The 27,528-nt window shown below is 41.7% G+C and overlaps 1 protein-coding gene across 11 annotated transcripts in view; it reads right to left on the reverse strand.

The window, feature by feature from the left end:
- Positions 1-4,006: 4,006 nt before the first annotated feature.
- PHF21A (PHD finger protein 21A) overlaps positions 4,007-27,528 on the reverse strand; it is a 136,982-nt gene continuing 113,460 nt past the window's right edge. For 8 of the 11 annotated variants that reach the window (XM_030039528.2, XM_030039536.2, XM_030039512.2 and 5 more), the window contains 9 exons: positions 26,114-26,212; positions 24,959-25,010; positions 24,052-24,131; positions 23,570-23,630; positions 20,973-21,136; positions 13,715-13,870; positions 12,005-12,080; positions 11,573-11,676; positions 4,007-9,643 (listed from right to left, as the gene is read on the reverse strand). In XM_030039528.2, coding sequence (XP_029895388.1) covers positions 9,410-9,643; positions 11,573-11,676; positions 12,005-12,080; positions 13,715-13,870; positions 20,973-21,136; positions 23,570-23,630; positions 24,052-24,131; positions 24,959-25,010; positions 26,114-26,212 — 1,026 coding nt within the window. In that variant the 3' untranslated portion in view covers positions 4,007-9,409. Of the gene's footprint in view, positions 9,644-11,572; positions 11,677-12,004; positions 12,081-13,714; positions 13,871-20,972; positions 21,137-21,225; positions 21,249-23,569; positions 23,631-24,051; positions 24,132-24,958; positions 25,011-26,113; positions 26,213-27,528 lie in introns of all 11 variants that reach the window. The other 3 variants (XM_030039562.2, XM_030039580.2, XM_030039572.2) reach the window with 1 other exon arrangement.

Consider the following 27,528-nt stretch of genomic DNA (forward strand, 5'->3'; position numbering starts at 1 on the left):
TTTTTGGAAGGTGTGCTGCTACGCCTGCAGCAGCAGGACTGTGTGCCATCATTTTCAGATAACGCTTCCCAGCCTAGCCAGTCCTTAGCCCAAAATGTGCCTACAAGGGTGTAGGTACCTGGAGTAAACCCAGCTCGGCGTTGGTCTCTATGTGCCCTCTGCCGGGCAGCATCAGCTGGAGGCAACCGCTCAGTCAGAGCCCATGGAGATTTTCTTTAGAGCTAAAATTCATTTCTACTAACGCAGCACCCTTCTCCCTGCCAAGAAAGCAAGCCTCGAGCCGGAGCGTGCCGCAGCCGCCACGCTCAGAAACCCCTCCCGGGGCTGGGGACTTTCTATGGGCACCGCGCCATCCCCTGTGCCTGTGGGACCCGCTGTCCCCACCTGGTACATATGGCTAAGGAGACAAGAGATTTTATTGTGTTTTATTTAGTAAAATGTTAAAATAAATAAATACAAATTGATCAGATGCTCTGTACCCCCTCCCCCACCCCAACTTTAATTTGCTAAAATCTAAACACATTTGTACCAAAACTGAAACCACAAGGGACTTGAAGGCAGCAAAGAGACTGCAGATCACTATGAGCATCAGGCTAAAAAAAATAGAGATATTTAAAAAACCCAAACCAGCTCACAAGTCGGTGTTCTCATGACGTGAATCTGTGACAACAGAGCAGTACCAGTCAGAAAGGGCATTTTACACCAGGGCCTGGAAGGACGGGAGATTGACGGGGAGAGGGGCAGCACAGGCGGCACCGGCTCGCGGAGGGCAGAGCCACGGCTTTGCCCTGCGGAAATCCAGCCGGGACAGAAGCTGCCGCCGTCCCCACGCAGCACCAGACCTGCGGCCGCGGGGGGCTGTGCCGCCAGAACTGGGGGCTGTTCATCAAGAGCACCTGGAGGAGTCGGGCAGGCTGGGGAGGGACCGGGGCTTGGACACGGCACCCTTCAGCGTCAGCTCCTGGTCCGACCCCAAGCCAGGACTCCCACTTTACAGCTTGGTTTCGGGTGAAACGCTGGGGTGGGGGGGGGGGGGGGGAACGGGGACGAAGCACGGCACATAGGCGGGGTGGTGGTATCAACAAGTCTACTGAGATGGTGCTGGCACGATCGCAGGAACATGAAGCTGTGATCGAGGCCTGAGTATTTTCTCTATACAAGCAGAGCTGCCTTCACAACCCGCCTGCCCTCGGCCGTGGACGACACGGTGGGTGTTTGCAGATTAGAGCCAGTCAGCTCCCAAAAGACAAAACACGGCACGGGAAACCACCCCGCTGCCGCACCAGACCTCCCAGGCAAGCAGAAGCTCACCACCACTCCTCTGCACCACGGGCTCCGCTGCTGTTGACGTGGCAAAGTTGTTTCCTTCCTCCGCAGGAGCCTGAACAGGTTGGCGCTAGCAGTTTCCCCACACCGGTTACCTCGCTTAATCTTTGCTTAACGGAGTTTGCAACCCGTGCTTTGCTTCCGTGAGGCACCCGAGACGGCTCTGCCAGCGTAAGAGGGTGCTTGGGGGGGGTCCTGCAGCTGTAACCAGAGCGAAGCAGCTCGTGGGACACAACTGCCTGTTGGCTCTGGTTGTGCGGGGCTGCCGGGAAGCTGCCTGAGCCTCAGGGGCTTATGCGGTAGCAAAAAACCCTCCTTAAGGAGGGTCTTGGCTGCCTGTCATATATGGCACCAGGAACGACTCGGAGACAACGTACCTTCTGGAAGGGAGAGCTGACGGGTAAGGCGCTACTCCTGGCTCTAGAGTCAATCACTGTTTTGATGCCAGTGATAATTAAAGAAACGTATGAGACTATGATTAGAAATTACACAGTAGCCCAGAACAAGCAGAAACACGCAGCCTCCTGCTGCACCCAGCACGGAGCGTGACTGTACCTCTTCTTTCAACAGTGCCTGCTCCCTGCGCCCGCAGCCCATGAAAAACAGCTCTCGCAGTGTCAGAACTGCCAGTACCTGCTTTACGGAGGGGAATGCGAGGCATGGAGGCATTTCTTTCCTTCTCTTTTAAATAAGTGCCCTTCCCCCCTCGATTTTGGCGTGCTCCACCTCAGAGGCCAAGATCTGGGTAACGAGCAAGGGGAACCCCTGCCCTCGCTTGCACGTGCACAGCCTCCTCCCTGTGCTGCTGCAGTATCAACCCTCAGCGCTGGGGATCCAAAATCAAGGGCGGCCACCGAACGCAGCCCCAGGAGCTGGCCTGTGCCACTGCGGGACCTGCATAAGCCACTGCCCCCCTTCCCCACCTGAGCTATGCCCCCAAGGCCATTCTGGTTGCTGACTAAGAAAAGAGCTTTCTCGAGAAGCTCGGAGGCAACAATACTTCACTTCTTTTCCAACGACACAGATAAAAGGCGGCAGGTGACAAAGGGGCAGGAATCGGTCGAGGTCTACATTTGCCAGTGTAAATTTAGGAAAAAGAAAAAAGATGCAAATTCCCCAGGTGGTGAAAACACTGCTGAGCGCCAGCAGACTGATATTGCTCGCTGCTGCTGCCTTTCCGTGCCACCTCGCCACCCAGGACAGACAGAACCAAGCTTTCGAGGCTTTTGAGTTCCCCAGGCACTCCTGATAGTAAGCATGCCCTTAAGTACTTCTTCCTTCCTAGATGGGCACTGGGCTGAGTTTCTCTGTCTGAAGCATTCGACACCTGCTTGAATACTACAGAGTGAAGAACAGACACAGAGCTTACTCCCTCCTAACACAGGAGAGCTGGGACAGCCGTTGTCCCAGGAGGGTGCCCCATGGGCTGCTGCTTAATGTAGCCTTGATGCAGGCCCTCAGCTCCTGAAGGATTATCTTAAACTTACCACATGCCCCTGTCTAGCTGTTACTGGTGAAGTGCCCCTTTGCATGTGTCCCTAAAGAAACCAGATCCTAAGAAAACAGGGAGGCATTGCTGCACAGAGGGGTTTTGGCACAGAACTGCCAGATGTGACAGCTCAAGAGCGCAGGAATCTTGCACGGATACTCCAAGAGATGGCCGAGAAGTATCCGAGTCACAGGTCCTGCCCGGCATCATCTCCTCCACTCGGGACCTGTGTAAGCTGACACTGGTTTCAAGTAGGCTGACCGTCACACTCGAACTAGGAAGGTGCAACCACACTGGCAGAGCTGAACCTTTAGCTAGTCTCAGGAGTATTTCTAGCAAGAAGATTTTTAATTAATGCGGTCCAGATTAGAGCAGGCTCCAGCTGCCCCAAGGTCTGCTTCATCTGCCTTATCCCACGTCAAATAAGAAGTCAATAAGGCTCTCGCCAGGACGGCATCACTCGGCAGCAGAAGCAGAGCTAGGGATGACTTAGTGCCCGCTTCCTTCCCCATCTGCAGCTGAGCAGCTCTTTTCTCCCACCGCACTTGATCCTTTTGGAATACAGATCAACCCAAGTCAGAAATCAAGGTAGGATAAAGAGCCTTTTTGCCCTAGTCTTTCCACTAAACTTTCAAACCCTGTAACTGCAGGAATACCTGTCTCGTCACAACAGAGCCCTATTTCACTCCTGGGTTTTTCCTACCCTCACTTTCCCTCCTTCTCCTCTCTTTCCATTTCTACTCTCTGCTCTGCTTTATCCCACGTAATCTTCATTTCCTTTGCTCCTCCTGCTTCCTCTCTTCCTTTCCCCCGTCTCCAGCTCTGTACCCCTTCTCACTGCCCTTGCTTCTCAAAAGAGGCTTCTGTCCTTTCCATTGTCCTTGCAGCACCCATCTCTGGCCCGGGGAGATGCGAAGCCTCAGCCTGGCTGTTCTCATGCGATACACTCCAGGGCCTTGCACAGCACAGCGATTTTCACAGCTCGTGGCTGATTTTTCACCGATGCTCTTGGCAAGCCTGTTTTCTGTTTGCTACTCAGGTAGTTTAGTAATACTGACAGGGGATACAGACAGACCCTCACACAGGTAAGGTCTTGGTTTTCTGAAACAAGCCCACATCTTAAATTAACCTCTAGGAGAGGTGTTTGTCTTTTCATGGGTCTATAATTACCAAGCTTACCAGTGCATGGTATAAATAATTTTCTTTATTGGCAAGTTTCAACTATGTGCTCAGCCTATACAAGACACAATGATGCAGAAAGTTCTTGTCCCAGATAAAAGATAAACATGGGGGAAATGGGAGCTAAAGGTAAAGGATATAGAGAGTCATATTTTTCAAGTATTACATTCCATTCTGTAGGTGTTACAAACAGGACTGAGGCTTAAAGAAGGATCTGAGTAAGACGGCAATAACCTGGAGACAAGATGTCTGCAGCTCTTGTGTTTTCCTGATCCCACCTGGTTTTTAGGGCATTCCCTGGTCCAGGTCTGACCACTGAAAAAAAGGATCCAACAGTGTGTCGCTGCGAGGCTCGCTCGCATCCCCTCAGAGACCAGTACCTAGCTGGCTGTTGGAAGGGTTCTTCGGAGACCTTTTGCCTTCTGAATGCCAGAAACTACAAAATCCACATAGTGCTTGGGAATGGCCTTTGCTGAGGTAGTTTGTTGGCCAGGCAAGCCTAAACGCCAAATGAATTAGCTGCACGACAAAACATCTTCCTCTTTCTCCAGGTTCCTGACTCTTCTTCTACACACTTGTCAGAAAACTGTCTGCAGTAACCCAGCAAGGTTGAACTTGCTCTGGATCTTCAGAATTCCCAAGGGAGGACAAATGGAGGTGAAGCAAGGTCAAAACAGTTCTGAAAAGACACAACAAATTCTGCCCAAAGGGGCATGGTGCACAAGGAAGTGTAATATCGGTGTTTCAGTGGTTATCTGAGCAGCTCACTGAGAGAGGCCCTCAGTAAAAGAGTGAACTGTGGTTTGACATCAGAATTGGTATTTTAAAAACATGTTTCATTAAAAAACATGTATTCATCATTAGTGCTTCACAAGCAAAGAGGGCAGGGTGCAACCCAGCTGGGGAAAAAAAGCCAGAGAAGCATGTGCACTGCAAATTCACAAATATTTTCCACTGTATCCACACGGGAAGGAAATTTCAGAGTTTACTCCCTGTATTGTGGGCTGCTACAGCTTGGTGGGGCTAAGAGGGAGATTTCACTCTGGGTCCTCCTGAATGCTGATCATGCTGCTTTTCAGGGCTGTCTCTGCAACAGTACAGGGAAGAAGATGATTTGAAGCCAAGGAGGTCAGAATTAGGGTTCACATTTCCAGACAGCTGGAATACACATTTGCTCTCTTAAGCCTGGTCAGCTAGGAAGGATAAAATATAATATTGTTCTTCCTACCAACCACAAAACTAACAGATCTGCCCTTAAAATTATCACCTCTTTAATTTCTAGGTTAGCGGCTTTTAATTCATATCCCCACCAACAGAAACTTGCTTGCAACAAAGAACAAAGTCCTTGTTTTGCTCATGCAAACCATTAGTTCATCCTACCAACATGGTAACTCCTGGCTAATGATGTCCTCAAAGAATCATCCATGCTACTCACCCTACTTGCCAATCCTCCCTAGAAGTATTGCCTTTACTGCGTTTTGTACAGCACTAAAACCACCGCTGGCTCTAAACGAAGATAATGAGAATACTAATGATAATACTAATTCTTCTAGTCAGGTCACACTCTCACTTTCCCACTCTGACCACAACACACCTTTCCAGCTGTTTAAAGAACAGATTGCAAGGAGGAAGGAAAAAAACTACTTCTGCAATGCTTACTCTGTTTCTGAGCAAAGAAGCAGGGTGACTTCTTAAAGCCCTTAGCACTGGGCTGAGAGCCAGGGCCGTCTCTGATGTGAGCCTCCTCTGTGGTCTCATCTCCTCCTTCATAACTGAGATTTAAAAGCCACTTATTTCCCATCAATGACAAGCAATGACATAAGAATTAGTTAATATCTTGATGGTGGTTTGGAAATACAAAACGCCAGTCATTATGACAGCTTCCCAAAGAGCAGAAGTTTTAGTACAAACTCATCCTCTCTCAAATATTACATGAGAAAAACCCCAAACCAATCCAAACCCAGAAGACAACCTTGAGCTTCTAAGCTGTCAGAGTTTAAATTTCTCCCTTGATTGGAAACTCTTAGAGCAGCTAGAAAAACAACATTTTCCTCTGTGTTTAGCAAATGCCAATTCCCCTTCCACCCTATTGTTGCTAATTGGGCAGAGATAACCCCAATTTACTTGTGTCTACGTAGCAGCATCATTGCCAGTGTCAGTGCAGCCCTGGGAATGCTCCTTGCTTATTGACTGATACTGCTGCAGAGCCAGGAGGGAAAGCATCCAAACGGGATCAGCGAGAGAGAGACAAAACTACCTAGCAGCATCGAAAAGTCTAAGTTAAGATCATTTCTCTGCCAGGTAATGATTAACTAAAGGCGTCCTTTTACAGTCTGGAATACAAATGCTGTAACAAAAGGGACATAAAAGTCTATACTTATCTACTCGGATTCTGGAGACAAGCAGATGCCTCAGAAAAGCAGTAATAGCTGTTTTAACATCTCCTGGCTGGTTAACTGCACTCAAATTTAAATACGGCTACCAGTGAATTTCACTTCCATCCCCTCCTGAATTGGCAAAGAAAACAGAAGGACTATTGAGTCTTCAGGCATAGCTTGCTACCCCCAAATAGTGCAGTGCTTCCAAGAGAGCTCAGAAGATAACAGCAGAAATAAGAACATGAGAACCATGAAGACTCAGCGCACCTATCCCTAGAGACTGTCTCTTACCAGGAATGTACTCGATGCTTCAGAAGATGATGTTAAGAATTACCCAAGTGGCCAACTACAGAACAACCTGGCCAAAAAGGCAGTTTCTCCTGAGTATCTGGCCGTTAGCTGCTGGCTCATATTCTAAAGAAAGAAGGCTCATGTTCAGTTTGTTTTTTCTCTTCATCCCTTGACATATGTAGTCCTTTGTTTAAGTGCTATGGGTTGCTGGCACAGTGCTGCCCTATGGTAATGATCCCCACTGGTAACTGGGTTGATGCAAGGACATTTTTAGTTTGACCAGTTTTGACATCGTCTGCCCAGCTGTCTCCTTGCCACTTGTGCTAACTTACCCTTCCAGCTCTGCTAGTTCCAGAACAGAACTCTAACATCACAAGACAGAGTCGAGGTTATCACAGGTTCAGCTGAGAAGTGCACGTAAGAGTCACTTTCCCAACTACAGACAAAATGTGAGAACTCGGGATATCAGTTCTGAGCTCAGAGCTGAAAATAGTGCACACGCCTACAGAAGGAATAAAAGTCCTTAAAGGGCAGAAGGGCAACCTAAAGGAGAGGGAAGCAAACAGCTCCAAGAATCCCACAGAAGCATACTTGGCTGTAGCAGCAAAGAGACTCTCTCAGGCTATGTAGTGTCTGGAGTATTCACTTCTTGCTCAGAAATGCATCCTTGAAATCCAAACCTTTTCTATCTTCCACTAGAAACAGCTGAGCAGGTCTGCCTCGCCACCCAACGCATGCTCCCAAGGGCACCGCACCAGGGACTCTGCCTCACGTTGTGTGTAGTGGCTCAACTCTGCTCCCACTGGAAGTAAAGGGAGTTTTCCCAGTACTTCCAGTAGAAACGGGGTTTGCCCAAAAGTTTATATGCAGTAGTGAAACTAGGCAGCTCTGGGACACAACCCTACATGACCAGAATCAGCACTCTAAACTGAGACAGACCCCACAATAATAGGAAGCACAAGGCAAGCTTTGCTATCTAGAGTGAAAAGATTATACATAAGAGATGAACTTCTTAAACAAGAGGATGTAACAGAAGGCGATTTCAGTCTAACCAACTCACTTTCATTCTCAAGCTCTAATCGGTCTGTATCACAAAACTATAAAAGCCTTAAACAAGCACGCTGCCAATTGCTTCTCTCTGGGTTACGAATACATGAAAGAATGGGGGAGATATGGTAACAGCAGAGACAAGCCTGGCAGATCCTCCAGGTGGGGTGAGATCCAGCACTGTAGGATTTGATTCTCTTTAGAGTTTAGCCAGTAGCACGTATGGTATAATCTATGGAAACTGTCCCATTGGATTTTAAAACACAAACACAGCAGAATGTCATCATAAATAAGCAAAGTCTGTGTTAAAAAATTCTAAGTACACAGCATTTTCTCCAGTTCTGACACCTTTTTAATAGAAATCACTTGTTTAGGAAACAAATAGCACTTTTGTAATTTTTTTTTTTTTTTTACAATGTTTCTTACCTTGATCTTATTTTAAGTAACACTAGGAAGACCTCAATATCTTTTATTTTCCTTTTTAATTTAAAAAAGTTGTTTTTTTTTTCCCCCAGATACAAAGATTTTGCCCTTGCATAAAAAAACAGTGCCCAAAACGATGACACAAGGACTCACAAAGACTCACTGTATCTCACTGACACTATTACTTCTAATCTATACCATGCAAGGTCCCATCTACCTCTTTAATTAGACTGTCAGCCTGAAAAACAGCTTTTCTATTCCTTATTTAGTTCTTGTTACCAAAAGAAGAGAAAGGAAGTGAAAGAAAAGGACATTTCTCTGTTCAGTTCACACATCTGGGTCATGTGCTACTTTGTTCAGGATACCTTTGTTGTTTATAAATATAGAAAAGGGTTGGAATCTCATTTTCAAGTAATCGATGCACATTTTCTCTTGGGACACCTCCGTCCAATGCTCCAAGCTGACCCTGGATTCTGGCCCTCTATTTTCCCATTCCCAACATAGGCTTTCTGGATGAGTGTGAGGACCCAAACCAATTCTGCAAAGCATGTCTGTTGTTTAATGTGAAGAAACAGGATTAACCCAAAGCTGTTGGGACAGTAGATACTCAGCCTGTACATGTGCTGGTTACTCAGTGAAAAGTCCATCTCCTTTCCTTTTGTACATCTCCTGTCTAAACAATAGTAAATACTGCTTATTTGATAGACTTGTCCCTTCTGGGCACTGGGATTTGATAATTTATATTTCTGTTTTTTTGTTTTAATAGTACTGAGAATTTAGAAACAGGAAAAGCCCACAGGCTCTTTGGACTTGTTTTTGTTTTCCCCTAGCTAAACAAACTGTTCTGCAAATAAGGATTTGAAACCTGCTCTCCTCCCTCATCCCTGCTCCTCACCCCAAACAAAAATAAAACAAACCTATAGTGGCTGTGGAGGCTGCTGCAGGCACACACTGGTGTAAAATATAGAGAGAGTAAATATATTATTTCACTTGGCATGGTGCTGGCAAAGAACCCCCAGCTGGCACTATTCATGTAACATGATCCAAACTTTGCATGTACACACAGAATAAGAAGGATCAATTGGCAAACTCCGGTGCCGCCTGGCACAAGCATCTTCACGCTCTCTCTGGAACCAAAGAACTAAAGAATTCTGCACTTTCCAGAAGAAATCCGGTTTTGCTTTTCTAGAGTTTCATTATTTTGCTCTTCCTCCTCGCCGCCACCTCCCTTGGCTCCTTCTTAACTTCACTGTGTTATTTAGTCTCATCGCCCTTGTTACAGTTCACCATGCAGCTCTGGGAAGGGGAGGGGGCTAAGGTGGAGGGTGGCAGCATTAGTATTGTTAGTGGAGTCCATGCCATTGGAGATGGCTACTGAATTGACCTCAGAGTTTATGGGTTTTGAAAGGTCGATGCCTTGGATGAGGCGGATCAGCTGTTTTACCTTCTCCAAGGAGCTGTGCATCTCCTTCTGTTTTGCAAGGATGGTGTTCTTCATTTCCATGCATTTCTGCAGCAAAACAGAAAAGCAGTAATAAGTTCAAGCTTATGAATTAAAGAAGGTAAGAGAAGGAATATGATGTTCACAGATCTAAATATAAATACGCAGAAAAGGCTGCAACTACAATTTCACTTTCCCAGCCTAGAAGAAAAAGAGTCTCAGGGCTGTGTTCACAGGAGAATTCGTATTTGCAGGCTGAGGAATTAAATTGCCAGGACGTAGCTGTCACCTGGTATGGCCCCCTTTCATCCCAAGGTGTTTTGCAGATGAACACAGACAGCTCCATCCTTTTGTGTTCCTTTTGAAGGGAAACTTCCAAGTATATGTTCTTCTTATTTTTTCTATTAGTATTGCATTGCTGAAATTTCTTTAGCTCAGATCTGCAAACTCAGGCATCCTACTGCAGCTGACTGCTGACAGTGTGTGTGCATGCCACTAAAGGGATACAGCCTTTGCTTTCGCATATATTTTAGCAGGAACATCACTTCCTTCTCTCAATAAATAAAGGGGTACTTGAAAAGAAAAACAAGCCCTTCTTCACTTGAAAATCTTATTTTGTGGCCACTTCTTTCTCTTAGAAGCAACAGTAACCTCGCCAGCTCATCAGATAAGAGTCAGCGTAAAATAACTGTAAAAAAAGTCCACAAATGATGTTTCAAGGGTGGAAAAACTGGTTATATCTACATTTGAAACTCTCAAAAAGGAGGAGATGGTAGCTATGTCTGTAACATTGAGGTTCTTACATGAAGATGGCAACCTTCCTACATTTCTTAAACCTTTTATCCACGCTGATCTCCAGACACTGTTGGTTTCAGCTTTACTGTTTTCACACACAGCTCGTAGCATCATAAAAACACCACAACATTTAGACCTAATGTGTCTTTTTTGGACAGTTCCAATGAAAGCATAAAAAAATGACTCGATCATAGAAAATAAACCATTCTCCTTACCTACTGTCAATCCCTCATGTTAAGGGCTTGCATCTGCCTGGGTACAACACTGAGAAACAGTGTTAGTGCTCTAGTGCTGCTCAGGTTATGCCCAGCTACTGCTAACCAGAAGATGACAGTCTCTAGAACTGCTAACCAGCACCTCTCACTACTTGTTTTCTCTCAGTTGTTTTATTTGTACGGTCAGCATTTAGGGGTCTATAAACATGGGACATTTACTTTTGTTCTAACAGGTAAAGACAGGCAGACCAGAAAGTGCATCTGTATTTAAAAAGAAAAGCCTGTACTTATGTATCCAGCCTTACAGATGCTGCTACATAAGAGATTACAGTATTTTTAATTCTGTGACACTGACTAGGGCTACACTAAGTGAGGGGCTCAAACTTTACACTGGCAACTCAAGAGCCTGATTTGCATAGAGCAAATCAATATGTATGCTCCAATTACTGTGATAAACTAAGGTGGAAACTACAGTTTCTGGTTCCAAGTATGACATTGTCTGATTAATATTATGCAGTGTCCAGCTGCTGACTGCCAAGGCAACATGTCAAAAGCCTGAGAGTCAGTCATGAGCGAATGGTCACTTCTGTGTTAGGAAGGTCTGGAAAGTGCACCAGGACTGTAACTCTTATTACACACACAGGCCCAACCATTCTTATTTAAGTTAGCCACTGGGGAATTGGACTTAATCTACTGCCCACAGACAACAATGCTCTGGGTCATGTTTGTCACCTGCTGATATTATAGGTCACTGTATGTCTACAATGTATGGTCAGCATGGATCATGTATAAGTGACTCAATGTAAGTATACGTTGCCTGTATTTCATTCCTGCTCCCCAAAGTCCTAAAAAGCAAATGAAAGTGCTCACTCAATTCTCAGTAAATCCAGTGGAAGACAGTCTAGTACGTGGACTCACTCTACAGTTTTCTCTCTGCATTCTGGCACCAGAACACAGGTGCAGATTTATTTGTGAGGGCAATACTCACCGTTATAGAATTGCTGAGCTGTTTGACCTTCTGCTCTAGTTGTTCTCTTTCCTGTTTTAAATCTGAACTCCATTTAAGTAGTTTCTGTTTTTCCTCTTCTTTTGCTGCAAAACAGAATATTAATCAGACTATTTAAAATGTTCCTGTTACAACAGTGGATAGAGGATCTAAACTGCTTCATGTAAAGAGGGTAATTGTGTTTCAAGTCAATTTAACAACTTGTGCACTAAATCACCCCCAAAATTTCACCTACATACACAAGCATCACAGAAGGCTTAACAAATATTTAAACTGCTATTTTCACTTCACTAGTGATTAAGGTTCTTCCCCTTTAATTTCCTTTTGCAAAGGAAGTACCATTCTATCCCATTCCCGAAATAACATCTTCCATTATTAAAAGTGAAACAGAAGTGTTGTTCTCCATTTTCCTACCTGCTTTATACGCAATATATGAATGAACAATTGCTAAAGTTCCTGGCCATGGGATTGCTTCTTCCTTCTTTAGCATCTGAAAGAAAAGCATTTAGAGATTTAGATGGTACACAATCCACCTCTAAGAAAGCAAAAAGGAAAGAGAGAAAGAGGGAAAGACTGAGGATTTTCTTTTATGGCTATCATTAGCCTCAGCCCTGTTAACATGAAGCTTCACAGACCTGTTCTGAGATTTAACAGAGAGAATTATTCACAACTGTATTGTGGCTCCCGCAAAGCAGGCCTGTTTCTTACAAATGTCAGCATTTTCTCAAATTCCCTCCATAGCCACAAATAAAGTCTACTAATGAAACTGAACAACTTAAAAGAGGAATGAAAGGATAATATACCTGAACTCAAACTTGCCAGGAGACATAAACGTTATTTCATGGTTCAGACAAATTGCTGATCTTAGTTGTTCTCGGATAAAAGTTTTCGTGGCACAGAACAGTCTCCACACCATACATTCAAACATCACACTTCCTGGCTCGTAAAACATGAAACCATCCTATCTCCCCTTCTTATCAGAATCATCTTAATAGAGTTGTCAAACCCTCTTTATAAGGGTAAGCACCATTTATATCTTTCAGATCCTTCCTATATATTCCTTCCTAACAAAATTTATTTTGAGAGGAAAGACAAGTATTTTTAATAAATAAATCAGAGGCGTGTCTCAGAAGATAGAGGACTTGGTCACTTTACAGTGAAATTACTTGGATTTCCCCCCCCCTAATTTTGTGGAAACCTATCACAGAAATAGGAAGAAGAGGGATAAGGTGAGAGTAGGCAAGAGAAGGAATAGGGAAGTGGTAGCACTCCCTCCTCTCTTGTAACCACTGACCAAGTCACTTGTGATTTTCATTTTCATTCTTTTGAACAGCGTATCATACATCAGGCTGTTTTCTTACGTTGCCATCTGGCTAACCGAAGGTCACACGGGCAACCAAGCAATATGCTACATTAGACAGAATGCTAACAGCTTCAGGCTGCCGATTATCAGCAATCCTTTGCAACTTCTGCAGTCCCATGTAAGGGTTAGGAATACAATAGTTTACTTCTTTGTCTTGTCATCTCAATGGAATTATAAACAAAATATTAAAATATAATCTGTTCACTTCAATTGTGTACTTTCAGAGAGGGATCTAGAATGAAGAACCACCAAACTGTTCGCCTATCTTCATTATACTGATGCTGGATGGTATTATTAGAGATGTCACTGAAGACAACCTTTCTGATGTTTGATTTATATGAGCAAACAGGGGCTTATATTTGCTCTATCTATTGAGGTAGGCTTGTGCAAATGTTTTATTTATTTGTCCAGAAGAATATACTAATAACTTTTGAAGAAACAATAAGCTTAAGATGAACAGCAAAATTTCTGTGGGTCACAGAGAACCTTTCCCAAAAGTCTGTGTGCTTTGGCCCAGTAAAAACAAGGGTAACAAATAAAGATCCCAAATCTGGGAGCAACACCTAACAGTTTTGTATTTGCACACATTCCAACAGAGGCAATTCGATCAAATTCACACAAGCCTTATTACAGATCAAATAGATTTTTTCAGCGTCAGGCTGTCTCAATCTAAGTAAGCCAAGTGATCTGGTTATTTTCTTTAACATGGAAAATTCTTCATAGCGCATTGTATATAACTCTTCCTGTCTGTCAAACAATACCTGGTCTTGACATTTGGGACAGATCCACATGCCCTTGGGAATGGTTTTCAGAGGCGGGTCCAGACAGTCCAGGTGATAAACACGTGAACACGTGTCACACATCAGCAACTGCCCGCTTTTTCTGCAAACACTGCAAAAATCCTCATGGATATCGCCCTATAAAATTGAGGGGAAAGGGTGTGGGTGAGAGAAAGAGAGAGAAGGCAAAAAGTGAACTTTGACCTTTGACATCTACATCCTAGTTGAATGCAAAGTTTACAGCACAAACTATTTCTAAGGGGATTCCAAATGGTCAAGCCCTTTTTAGGCTGTAAAACAGGAAAACGAGGCAAGATGTCAGAAACACTGACATCTGTCCTCCCAAACACTCCCTCTGTCCTCACAAGTCAAAATGTTACAGCAAACACTTATTACCATAGCTTCTCGTAACAACTGCTACCCCATGGCCTTTCTTGCTTAAGATTCCCCCTTTATCCTGCTTTTTTTTTTTGCCTAAAGTGATGAGCTACCCACTTTCCTAACCCTTCTCATTCCTGGATATAAGCATAACTCCACTTCATGAACGCTGATGAGACTGTCTCTTGCCAGTAATAGTACGTAAGAAACCCCAACTGAGTGACTTAAAAGAACCTGTCAAATATTTAGGTCACTTTTAGAAATGAAACTGGAAGGAAAAGGTGTTGTGCTTGTAAATGAAGAAGAACAGAATGAACGATGATCTGAGACAATTCTTTTTACTTCACTTAGGTTACCTCAAGTTGCACCAAAAAAGCTGTGACTCAAAATTTTCTCATTCTCTATTGAGAGTGGTTTATGTTTCATCACTAACACAGGCTGAGAGCCAGGCTGAAGGAATACCAAGAGAGATTTTCTAACTAAGGGGTTTTTAAAAGAAAGAATTGAAAACATTACTGGCAGTGGCTCTTAAAAAAACCTAGATTTAGTTACTATTGCATCACCATCAGAGAGAATTTTTTTCTACAGCCATTAACGTCCCAGAAAGGTAAGTCTGATTTTTGTCACTTCTTCTCCCTCTCTCCTCCTGTTACTCCCATCTCATGCTTGGAGTAGTGGTGGTGTTTCTGTTTGGTTTTCGGCTATTTGAACAAAGAGGCATGAAAGAAAGATGGCTCAGCATCCACAGAGGGGGAGAGGGGCACCCCAGCCCTCTCCTCTCACCACCTGTGGGCTGTCCTGGCAATTCGACATAGTCAAGACCCCCCCTGGAGTCTGAAATACGCACTTCTCACCGACTTTGGTTAAAGTCTCACACAAACAACAGATCTGCAAAACCACAATCTTAAGATGCGTGGGTTGAGTCAAACTGTGCATATACACTCCCTCTGTATGAAATATCAACGTGTGCAAGGTTTCATTTTGACCCATACAGTCTTTTCACGTGCATGAATAAGTTCTATCAATTTGGAGGGTAGCAGATTTGGCTGTGAACTTACACATTAAGTTGCCAGGCAAGAAAAATGATGCTGATCTCTACTATGGATAAAATATTAAACATATTAGAAGAATGACACACAAGCAATCTGCTCAGGTTTCTGCTTCCCAGCTCTACTGCTGATGAGGCCTTTCTTCAAAGGGAAGGCTATCCTTCTTTTAATTCCCAAGGTTAGCACTGATGTGATGTTTTGTAAAGGATCAATCTTTAGTGAATTTTCAGTGCCATGTTTTCGTTCCGTAACTCCCAGGTATCACTGAGAGCTGAGTTATGGTATTACTTCATCCTTTAACACCAAAAGGTTCCTCAGTGTTAAATGAAGAATTAAATGAGTGACATCTCATGCCTCTTGTGAAGTGATCTGTATAACCAGGCTGGGAAGAACTTCTTTTCCTCTATCATGCATTCTGTGAGTACAAGGAAAAGAAGGCAGGCAGGTGTCCTGGTTTCAGCTGGGATAGAGTTGATTTTCTTTCTAGTAGCTGGTATAGTGTTATGATTTGGGTTCAGTATGAGAATAATGTTGATAACACACTGATGTTTTCAGTTGTTGCTAAGTAGTGTTTAGTCAGAAGTCAAGGATTTTCCAGCTTCTCATGCCCAGCCAGCAAGAGGGCTGGAGGGGCACAAGAAGCTGGGAGGGGACACAGCCAGGGCAGCTGACCCCAACTGGCCAACGGGGTATTCCATACCATACGACATCATGCCCAGTATATAAACTGGGAGGAGTTGGCTGGCCGGGCACTGTGGCTCAGAGATTGGCTGGGCATTGGTCAGCTGGTGGTGAGCAATTGTGTTGAACATGACCTGTTTTGTATATTCTATTATTATTATTTTCCCTTCCTTTTCTGTCCTATTAAACTGTCTTTATCTCAACCACGAGTTTTACTTTTTTGTTTTCTGATTCTCTCTCTCATCCCACAGCAGGGGTGGGGAATGTGCGAGCTGCTATGGGGTGCTTAATTGCCGGTTGGGGTTAAACCACAACAGTAGGAGATGTCACAAAAGCTGAAACAAAATCCTCTGCAACCTAAGGCAAAATTTAAGAGGAAAAGTCTCACATTTTAGAAGGAAATTCTCATTCTAGAGAATTACATGTGTTAAGATGCTTTGGTTGCCACAGACTACATGATGGCACTTGGTAACTGGCTCGGGTGCAGAATTATTGGTGTGTTGAAAACAAAACCTGTTTTGTCTAATACCCTGCAGAAAGAGACATATGCAGCTGCTTCTTGAGGGGGAGACATTTAGACCCAGAACCTTCTAAATTCAACTGAATGCTGCAAAACCTGAAGTGACACAGCTGGTCAGTGTGCAGTGCAGCTGAACGCGTTGAGATGACAACAGACGTGCACAAAATCCAGAGTCCTATTTTTGGTAATGCAAAATTCAGGGCATTTCCTCAGAATTAATAACCAGTCTTACCAAAATCCCAGCCACTGTTTGATTCCAAAGAAATGCCCCAAGTTTTATGGGCAGTTAATAAATATATGCATAAAGGCAGGCTGGATTTGATGTTGTGACATGCACCCCACTAATCTCAGCTTTTGGACCAGCTCTGTGAGGGCTATAGGCAGCCAACTTAGGCTGGAGCAGAGCTCGCTGAGGCTGCTCTAACACATGCTACAGGCTGAAGAGACTGAAGAATAATTTCAGAACAGAGACCATAAAAGGTGATTTAATGTCACTTTTTGCTCTACTTCCTCTGCACCAAGAGACCAAGAAAAATAAATGAAAGCTTTTTGGATGGCTAACAGTTTTCTTTATTTTTATAAAGTGTCTAGAGCAGCAGGGCCTGGCTTTAGGCAATAGAACTGAATAATACAGTATCAAATCAGAAGCGTATGTAGTTTGTGTGTTAGAATAATACCTATACTTATATGTACATTTCACTGGAACAACATGGGAAAACTAAATTCTCCGCAACAGGAATTGTTCATGATAATATAAATAAAGATGATCATAATGTATGATGTAAGTGAATTAAGTTATCAGAAGCAATAATAATTCTTGCATTTCCTAACTTTTATGGGCTTGACTTCGCAATCTGAATGTTCTTTAAAGTTCCTCTGAATTGAAATCTTGTTTTGACATAAAAAGTTTACTAGTAAAAAGGCATTTTGTGACCACAGACTTGAACCATCACTAGAATAAAGATTTTTGCACTATTCTTACTGCAGAGTAATTGACCTTCAAAGGCAACTGCTACCTTCCAGGTGAATATGCCACTACTGCATGAGGAAGAATCACACATAACCAAGTGGTTCACAGCCAATCGCAAAAAAGAAAAAAGAAAAAAAAAAGGGGGGGGGGGGGGGGAGAATAAGTTTTGCTCAATCCTGCCTACTGCATTACTTCCTTCCTTTTCCCAAGTTCTATTCCTACTTTCTACCCCGCCACCCTTAACACCAATCCCATCTCAAGTTCCTGCTTAATCCTCCCTTCAAAATTTACCCTTGTCATTCAAAGAATGACAACTCAGGAGAAAGGCAAGAAGGCCATTCTGAGCCATGGTGCCTGGTGCCAAGTGCTTGGCCTGATTTGTAATTTTCATAGGCTGGCTAAAGACAGAGATTACTCAAGTGCTAAATATCAAATTTCCATTCTAAAGCCTATAGGAATTAGACCTCAGCAAATTAATGCAAAAATATTTTGAAGATGGGCAAAACTGCAGTCTTCTGTATCTGTCTGAGGAACTGCTCATTTGTTTTAACCCAGACTTCTGAGATAGCCTTTTACTTAGGCAGGCACTTGTTGTGTTTTCATTTTTAAGTCCCCAAAAGCTGGAGGCTGTAACTACAGACAATGTTTTCTGTCCTATCTAGATTAAAGAGACCTTTCTATATTCACATCATCTGCTAACAGTGTAGACCCTCTGCAACACAACATGGACTGGACTCACTGCCAGAAGAAGTGATCCTGCCTTTTCTATGTGCCCAGACATTCATTTCTGTCCCCTGCATGAGGCTGGCACAAGAACTAGTGTGTCTATAAAATTAACCAGATTAGGGCATGATCTTGGCTAAGACTAACAATTTTTAGCTATGCCAGTTCCCTTATGCAGATCACAATGTGGCCTCAGATATATCTGTGCTGGAACAACACAGGAGGCATTTAAGAGATGAGAAAAGACTGCTTGTGACAGGCAGGACAGTTCTCAGTGGTAGTACTGGTCATAAACCGTGGCACGAGCATTTCAGTGTATACTGTATTCTACATTTAATTAAGCTGCAAGCTCCTTAAATGCCAAAGACCTATTTTTCCTCTTTGTATTCACCACCAGCACAACTCATACTGTTGGTGTTTAAATATATAGTACTTTTCCAGCATTATATAGCACTTTTCCAGTCAAGGATGCTAAAGGTTTTTACAAGTATTGCTAAGTTCTCAAAACTCAGATGGGAAAAGGAAGCACCACGCCAAATACATAAATGGGGGAAACTGAATCACAAAAAAGGGATGCGACTGCACGAGCTTATACAGCAATTTTATGAGAATGTATTAACAGAAGACTACCTTCCAGCTCATGATGGCAATGGGAAATCATTCCTCTCTTTATGATTAGCAAGTAAGAATCATAAGATCTAATGACAGAAGAACAGATCTCATATTTACTTCCTTTCCAGTATTTTGCTGTCTCTGAAGGTTCAAATTTTGTTTAATAGTCTATTTTTAATTAAAAAAATAATTTTATGAGCACTTTGAAATATATTTTCTACTTGTATTTTATTTTATATGGAATTAAATACTAAATATTTCTGAAAAGTCTACCAAATTAGCCCAATTGACAGCAAACATGCACTGAATGGGACTTTGGGATAAAAATTTTTCAAAAAATTAAACCCACAAAAATGTTAGTGCTGTTGTATATATATAAACTAAATGACTTGTCTGGAAACATGTTAAAGGAGATTTATATATGATTCTAAAGGGGAAAGAGTGCTACTGTGCTATATTGTAATATGCTCAGGTAAGATAGAATGTTAATTACCTGCTGTGTAATCTTCCACTGTCTCCTTTAAAATCATTCTATTTTCATTAATTAATGAATATTAAAGCAATCCCAAACCTAGGCCTAAATACTATCCAACTTCAGAAAATTCAGGGCATTCAGAACTAGATTTGAATGCTACAGAAATTCACTATTCTTCACATAGCTTGCTGCCACCAGGCACTGCAGAAAACAGGGCAACAACTCATCATAGTGTTTTGAGAGCTCTTACACGGTGGGAAAAGACTCGGCAGTATACACACACAGGTCAGAGATGGAAAAGACCCCCACCACATTATCCAGTCTTTCTCTTGGGGCCAATGTAAAAAATGTGCTCTCCAGCATGTTTCCTAGCTGTTTGTACTGCTTACTTTTAAAAGTCCCCAGGGATGGAGCTGCCCCACCTTCTCCCTGAGGGGCTGTTCCACAATCCCATTCATTTGACTGTCAGGAAAGGGTTTTTACAGTCAAGTGCTATTCTGGTCTCAAAAATGACTATATGAAAGAGAACCTTTTAATTTCACAAACATATTCCCTGGGTATCAGAATTGCATCTATTTATTTCAGTGACTCAGACACACTTGTACTATTTCTATTCCTGTTACCTCTGCAGAACAAATACAGTTCAGAGGCAAGAAGCTGGCTTCTATTCCCTGTTGTATGTGGCCAGTAGAGTTGGTCTCTCAGTCTATGTATTTACAGTGGTGCAACTGCACAGACAAAAATAAAGCTGCCCAACTCTTCCTTAAAGCCCATTTCAAGTGCTTGGGCCTCAATTATATATGATATGTTTAACAAAAAAAAGGGGGCGGGGGGGGAGGAGACCACTCTGACTCAGATTGCAGAAGGAGTTTGCAGCACTGGTATGAAGAAATAAGCAAGCACCTTTTTATTTTTAAACTGTGCCCAGTAAGTACTAGTCATTAAAACGCAAGCACTTCACTGGAAGTACACTACAACTCCTGAGAATTTTTGTGCAATGAATTGTTTCACCCATACTGAACAGTCACAGTACACTTTCAGACAAACCATAGCGTACAGTCCCTTCCTTATGTCATGTTGGACCTACACAGCGACTCAGTCCAATTCTTCCCACACTATTTTTCTTCTAAAGTTTATGCATGGCCTTTAATTTTTTCATAATGTTTTTGCAAGAAATAGAAACAATGAAATAATTGGATAGTTATCAGCAACTTAAAAAAGGTTGTGCTTTGAGTAGCAAATCTTATCTTTGAATTAACTTAAAATAAGGACACTCACTTCTTTACAAATTATAACAATATGACCAGATTTCACTCAAGACAGATTTTGTGATCTGACCACAGGGGCAATGTATTTAGCTACGCCAGTACACCAGAACTGCCAAACCAGTGCCACAAATGCTGCTCCTGGCTGTTCTGTGTGATCCAAGCAGTTTCCCTCCTTCTCTCCTTACAGAAACACCACAACTTTTTGTTATTATGGTCTGTAAGTAATACTTTTCATTCTCCTCTTCCCCCTTTTTCATGGATGACAGATTCAATTCAGTCCGACAAGATCTCAGACATTGCACAAAGGAAATGAGCTCATCTAGCATGCCTGGTGCCTCCCAATGTTTCAATCCCCTGAAGGAGTTATAAATAAAATCTCCACAGGACAAGAACATAGGTGCAGGAGGAAAAAGGAAGGGTGTTAAAAGAATGCTGGACTGTTTCACTGAACTGAATCAGGACAAATGATGAGTGAGACTAAAGAACCAAAATCTGCAAAAATTTTCCTTGTGGCTGTTTCTGCATATCTTTCTAAAACTAACCCCCTCCCCAAGAGTTACTTACGTCTGTGGAGCTGGGGCTAGGCAGGGACACAGGCTGAACAGCTGCGGGAAAAGTAAATGTGGTCTCTGTCTTTTCATTTTCAGGGGAGTCAGGATAACTGGACAGAGGGGACGTGGGGGTCAAAGCCCCGAACCCCAGCACCGTGTTGTATTTAGGTGGACGACCTACATATTAACAACAGGGAACACAAAAAAAAAAAAAAAAAAAAAAAAAAAAAAAAAGAAAAAAAAAAAGGAAAAATGATCTTACATACCTTTGGCCAGTGGTCCTCATTGGCTAGCGTGAAAAAGGAAATGATGTAGCACAGAGAGGAAGTTAATATAAAAGTTACAAGTGGAAGGACAGAAGCAAAGATTTAAACATTTTTTTAGAAATCTTTAAGCAGAATTGTGCAAGGAAAGAACATTTAAAAGATGTATTTCAGAAGGAAATAGAAATAAGCTCTATAGAGGGTCAAAGAATCACTCCCACAAAAGCCACTCCTAGAAATGAGGCTATTTAGTTTTTAGGGAAAACATGTTGGCATCAAAGCTAGAGAGAAGCTACAATAACTACTATTAAATCCTTTCTCCTGTTATCCCACACCTCCCTATCTTTCTAGTGCCAGCATGAATCTACACAAAGGTTAAGTCCTTTATCAGAGGCCAACACTCACCACCCCCCCCGCCTTTTCTTCCCCCTTTTTTAAACCCACTCACCCACAGATCAGCACTTCCTACCCTACTGGTACATTTTTTAAATTAGGCTACCTCAAGAACAGGTCCTGTTGTCTGACCCACACCACCAGCACTACCAGTTGTAACCTACCACTGGTATTCCACTGTAACCCCCCCAGATTCTGTATTCTTTCTTAGACTTTCTTAGTCAAGTATGTTTGATTATGCACAACTTCTATATGCTCCTTTAGACTAGCAGAAGAGCAAAATGTGTTCGTAACATTTTTCATAAAATTATGTATGCAAAGCAAGACAGCAAAAACACAGTATGTAACCATCATTTCTGCCTCCCTTCTCCAGGGTAATTTATGGATATGTAAACATAAAGGAGTTAGGATCTAGGAATAATTCCCCAGATCTTATGTTTACAGATTGTCAGTCTATACCTATTAACATGCTAAACCTTGCATTTAAGGTCTGGATACGTTCCAGAACTAAGTATGTCCTTGGAAACGGATTTCTAATAGTGATGTCCATGGCTGAAATTTCTGACATGCTCAGCACCATCTAGAATTAAACTAAAGCTCTCAAGGGCACATGCTTGCATAAGCTTTTTACCTAATATATTGCTATACTAAATCACAAAACAAGAGTATACATCCAAATCTTTTGTCAACTGAAAATGTGTGCTACTGATTCGGTGCTGATGCAAGGTACAGGCTCACAACAGGGTGTGAGGAAAAAAAGAAAGTATAATAGCAGTCAGTGTGCAAAAACAGGCTAAGAGAGTATCAAGTACAAAAGCATGCAATCATTTTCATTGATACAGTAATTGTTCACAATGAGTTATAAAATAGAATTAAGAAATCATTACTAGGAGAAGGAACATTTACTTATCCACAGAGTAAATGCAAAACTCTCTCTCTGTAAAATCTACATCATATCATTTTAAAAAATACATTTAATATTATTAGAGGATGGCAGTAGAGACTGGTGTCTTTTATTTAAAAACAGCATAGCTGCAGAAGTGTCAGCTTTGCCACACTACCTGCTGGACTGAAGAGGTATATCAAGGAGAGTACACGTCAAATGAATATTTGACCTTGCAGCCAAAAACCAAAGCTAATGGAAGTGGTCAGTGCTAGATAGGACTGGTTTTTTTTGATCGAATTGATTACTTCTTTTAATACAGCAAACTCTGGAGTAGAGAAGGTATTACAAGACTGCAGAAAATCATCAAAAATCAAGGAAAGATTGTCATATATGTGTGGTTGATGCCATACACAAAAAATGGTATCATGTTCTCTCCTATGCTGTTCTGACTCATCTGTTTCACCATAATCTAAGTCTTCAAATTTCACCTGTTCTACAGAAGGATTTCTACTGAATAATACTGCATACCTATCGGAAAGATCCATCTCATTTTAGGACAAGTAGCACTCTGGTTCCAGAAAAGTGCTCAGTATGAGCACGTTAGCCTTTCTTGCTCAAAATGAATTCTTTTGAAGGACCCATCTCTACCCCCAGTGAGGAACAAGGCTTTTGTCACACTAAGTTTCCTCTCCTATTCAGGGCACAGACATTTTTCCATAACCACCTTCTTGACAGTAACAATACAATTTAGTTATTAACAAGAGGATTTGACAGCAGCTTTATACCACTAAATGATGTTCAAACATCTCACCTTTCACTTGCTCTATCTGTTGTATTTTATTTTTTTGGGGGGGGAGAGTGAAACTGAAATGAAACATTGAGCTGCCTAATAAAACCTGCTATGCTAATCCCTAGAAGTCATGACCTTTGTCTACTGTGGAAATTTACTGGACAAATGAAGTACTGTAGAGTCCTTCTTTGTTTTGCTCTTCAAATTAACAAGGGGACTGCAAATGCAAGATGAAGGAAGAGGCATACAGCAGGGAGACAGGTCTAAGTATACCTCACCTCTTTTACGTGTCCCGGGATGCATTGTGCTGTTCAGGTATGTGACCGCACTCTTCTTGCGCTGCAGGGAAGAATATAACAATTTTTGTTGGTTAATATTACATAGTAGTACTAAGTGAGATTACTGGCTGTTCTGTTTTCTGAAGCACAGCTTCAGAAATGTTGGCTTTTTTACACTACTGCTGACATCTGGACTGCTTCAGACTGATATGCAAGCAGACCTAATGGTAAGACTAACACATGCTGCCATTTAACATCAGCTTTACATAGGAAGAGGCAGAAAGAGATGCATTAGAAGAACATCCCAATGCATTTACTATTTAAAAATCTGAGGGTCCTATCATTGCAATGGCCTTTTGAATTATAAATGATAGCTTGCCTATCTAGTTAGGACTGAGATCGCTTAGGAGGTAGCAACATGGCAGAAAAGACACACAAGCTCAGAATGAAAATACCAGCTTTCCCCAGCAAAAAATTAATACCTCAGGCTCAAAAACGGCTCCACTGTACACTGGATTTGCTGTTGTTCTTCTTTTCCTCTCTTGTCGCTTACTTTGGATTTCTTGTAAAACAAAGCATTCAGGTTAGAAAACAATGGGTCTCGGAAATTATATAAAGTCCTCAGAATTCAGTTTGCATGTGGGGAGAGCTGTGAACATTTCTACAGAACGCCAATCATGCTGAATATAGGCAACTTTGTTATACTTCTAATTTCTGAAGGTTTGAAAACTAAGAGCTGACAAGGAATACAAATACAGTGCTCAACTAACTAATGAAATGACTGCCATCTTCTTGCCAAGTACTCCACGACTAAGACGTTTTAAACTCATGGTCAGTGTAATTGGAATCTGAAACAAAAAGCCTCTGGTAACCTTGTTGATACTTAAAAATAAACACAGTACAAAAATGTGCAAGCCACTGAAATATTAGGCTGTATTTCACTGTATAGGATTAAGGAGTTTAAACTATAAACCCAATTATAATCTATTAACTCATTCACTACAGATTACAGTCCCGTGACATCATGAAATAAATGAAAAGTCCACATGTTGGTTACAGTAAAATTAACCATGGTGTAACTTTGAAGATACGGGGGTTGTCCAGAAAGCAATGGGATTGTCACAAATTGCTTTCCTACCATCAGAGCATACACGTTCTTCCCAACCACTGATCTCTGCTGCATAAGTAATTGCTTTGTTTCAATGTAATAAGAGGAATAAAAAAAGTATGCACAACAAACTAAGTTAGATCAAGAGTACAGACATCCCAAATGTACTTTTGTGCAAGAAAATACTGCATTTAAGACAGAAATATTTTGAACCCATACTTTCAATTCAGAAAGGCCACGAAACAGGGAGTTCAAGAACCAACTTAAGACGTTTTTCCTACCTTCCAGATGGTCATGAGTAACTAGTCCCAGAGACACCATGAAGGCAAGTTTCTGTGAGGGGAGAGAAAAAAAGATCATGACAAGTCCAACCGTTAGGATGAGCTATGTCACTTAGGCCCTTTGAAGTCAGTTGACAGGTAACTAAGCAACAAAAATGTTATTGGTAATAGTTTGCTTCTATAAATCAATTTTCATTCATATATGTCAAACTGCTTTACAGAGGACAGACAACAGTCCCATTTTCTAGATGGGATCCTAGGCTGAGATACAAGGAAATGCCAACTGCTCACGATCACAGAGCTGGCAGAGGTGGGAACAAGAAAGCAGTTTCTTTACTTGCAGGCCAGCACTGAACCAACTATATGATTGGCTCTTAGTAAATACCAACACGGTTCAATTGCCAGCAAAATATTGGTAGTTGAAGATCATTCTCCATATACTGTGAACTACAAGCAGCAACTCTGGTTTACATTTGCCATTTGACAAGGGCTATGGCTTTCTTAAAGGATTCTAATTTTAATGCAGGAAGTGCACAGACATGTAAAAATCAGAATTTATACTGACAACAGTTAATGCTCCACAGTAGTCCATTTGAACGCACCTACAAAAACAAATGTAGTAGAGCATTTAGCTGTAATCAGTTCCAAATCCCTGCACGGCAGAAAGGTTTTAAGAAACAGCCATTCTGGCCAGTCTTTTCCCCCAAATCAACTGGACTGAAACCTGAATAAAACCCGTGCAGAATGTGAACATATATGACTCTTTCCATCTTGCTCACCAGAGCAGAAATATTTTATAAAGCAAAATAAAGACATTTCTCCAGCATTAAAAATAGCTCCAGAAGCCTAAAACCTCAAAGGAATGGAAATCAACACTGTAATCTAAGCCTCCTGGTTGAAGTATCAGAAGGAAATTATGATCTTCTATCTTACAAAAGAGTCAGAAGTCAAATGCATTCCAGGACTGAAAAATGCAATGCATTATATTTATTTAGAGTTCTTATTCTGTAGCCTTATCAACTACTGCTGTCCAACAAGAATGTATGGAATGTTAAAGTTAGGGAGTCTTGAGGGAACAGAGAGGGAAAAATATTTTCTGAAGGACAGAGTGTTTCCTTTTTTTCTTAAAAGAAAGCTCTGGGTGTGTTCTGATACCTGTGGATTTTCTTCTCGTTTTGGCTTCGGTGCAGCAGGTGGAGTAACTGTACGACTTTCTGTTTGCTTCTCTTCTGCTTCCACGTGTGGTTTAATAGTCTGAAAAGAAAGTGTTTCTCTCATTCAGTGATCAGAATGACTTTTTTTACTTTGACTAAGAAAGCAAAACAAATACTTTTGTAGATACAGGAGAAAAACAGTTTTAAAGCTCGCCATGTACTAACAAAGACTTAATTGACAAATCTGATGTGAGAGGAATGTTAAATAAAGTGTTTTCCTTTAACGAAGGATGAAACAGCCTTACCACCATGCCATTAACCCACCCAGCCATGCAAGCAATAGAAGTAATCTTAAGAGTTAACTCCATTACAGAAATCACTATATGGTATGGGAAAACTAACAGACCCTTTAAGAAAAAGCATCCCATGGAAGACTTCCAGGTAGAAACCATTCTGCATGGCACATGCATTTTGTACTTCTCACTCCTCAGTCTTCATATTTCATAGAATTATGAATGGCTCAAAAACTGTCTCTGTGACTCCTACAATCTCAGATGTTTCTGAAGCTTTTTTCTTTTCTGAAGTCATAATCCTCTGCAATGGTATCCCAAACCCTGCATGACAATCCTCAGCCCATGGCATAGCTGTTTAGGCTACAAACTAAGTGAGGAAAGCTACAGAGAGACAAACTTTTCCCCTTTATGATATGGAGAAAATATACAGAAAAATTCATGTATTGCTAAAACACCACAATTCTGTATGTTTTTCAACAGTTGAATTGTTCATAGTTCATTAATTGTTCATTAATTATTCAAAGAGCAAACAAATATTGCTGACATCAAAAGGAATAGGTATCAAAAATATAGTGTGGTAGAAGTACAACTCCAAATCAAACGAAAAGGGCACTCATTGCTGAGTAACTTGTGGCACAGCCTTGAGGTATGCAAGAACCTACTCATGAGAATTAATAAGCAGAACTGAGCATGAGCATATCTTTCATGCACATGATTTTCAGTCTCCATAGGTGACTTCAAAAGCAGAAGGTAACTTCAAGGCACATTAGTCTATGAAAGAGTTATAAATGAAATATACACTATTATTATTTATATAAATTACATAAATATTATATGTTATAGATAACGTATTATATAGTATACAATATTATACTATTACTAACATACAATATATGGTAGAGTTAAAAGTGAAACAGAAGATTGCTTTACTTGAACTGAATGGCAAAGACTCTCAGTTGCAATCCACACTGACTAAAGTCATGTTTTATTTTATAAAAGTTTTTTCTGGAGAGACACTATAAAACTAAACATCTAGAACTCTCTGTTTCTGAGGGTCTCCTTTCCACTCAATCAATCCAATTTAGTCACAGGGAACTATCTGTCTTCAGAAGCTGAGTTAGAC

This window comes from Aquila chrysaetos, chromosome 2 (assembly GCF_900496995.4).
Source record: "Aquila chrysaetos chrysaetos chromosome 2, bAquChr1.4, whole genome shotgun sequence".
Classification (NCBI taxonomy): Eukaryota; Metazoa; Chordata; class Aves; order Accipitriformes; family Accipitridae; genus Aquila; species Aquila chrysaetos.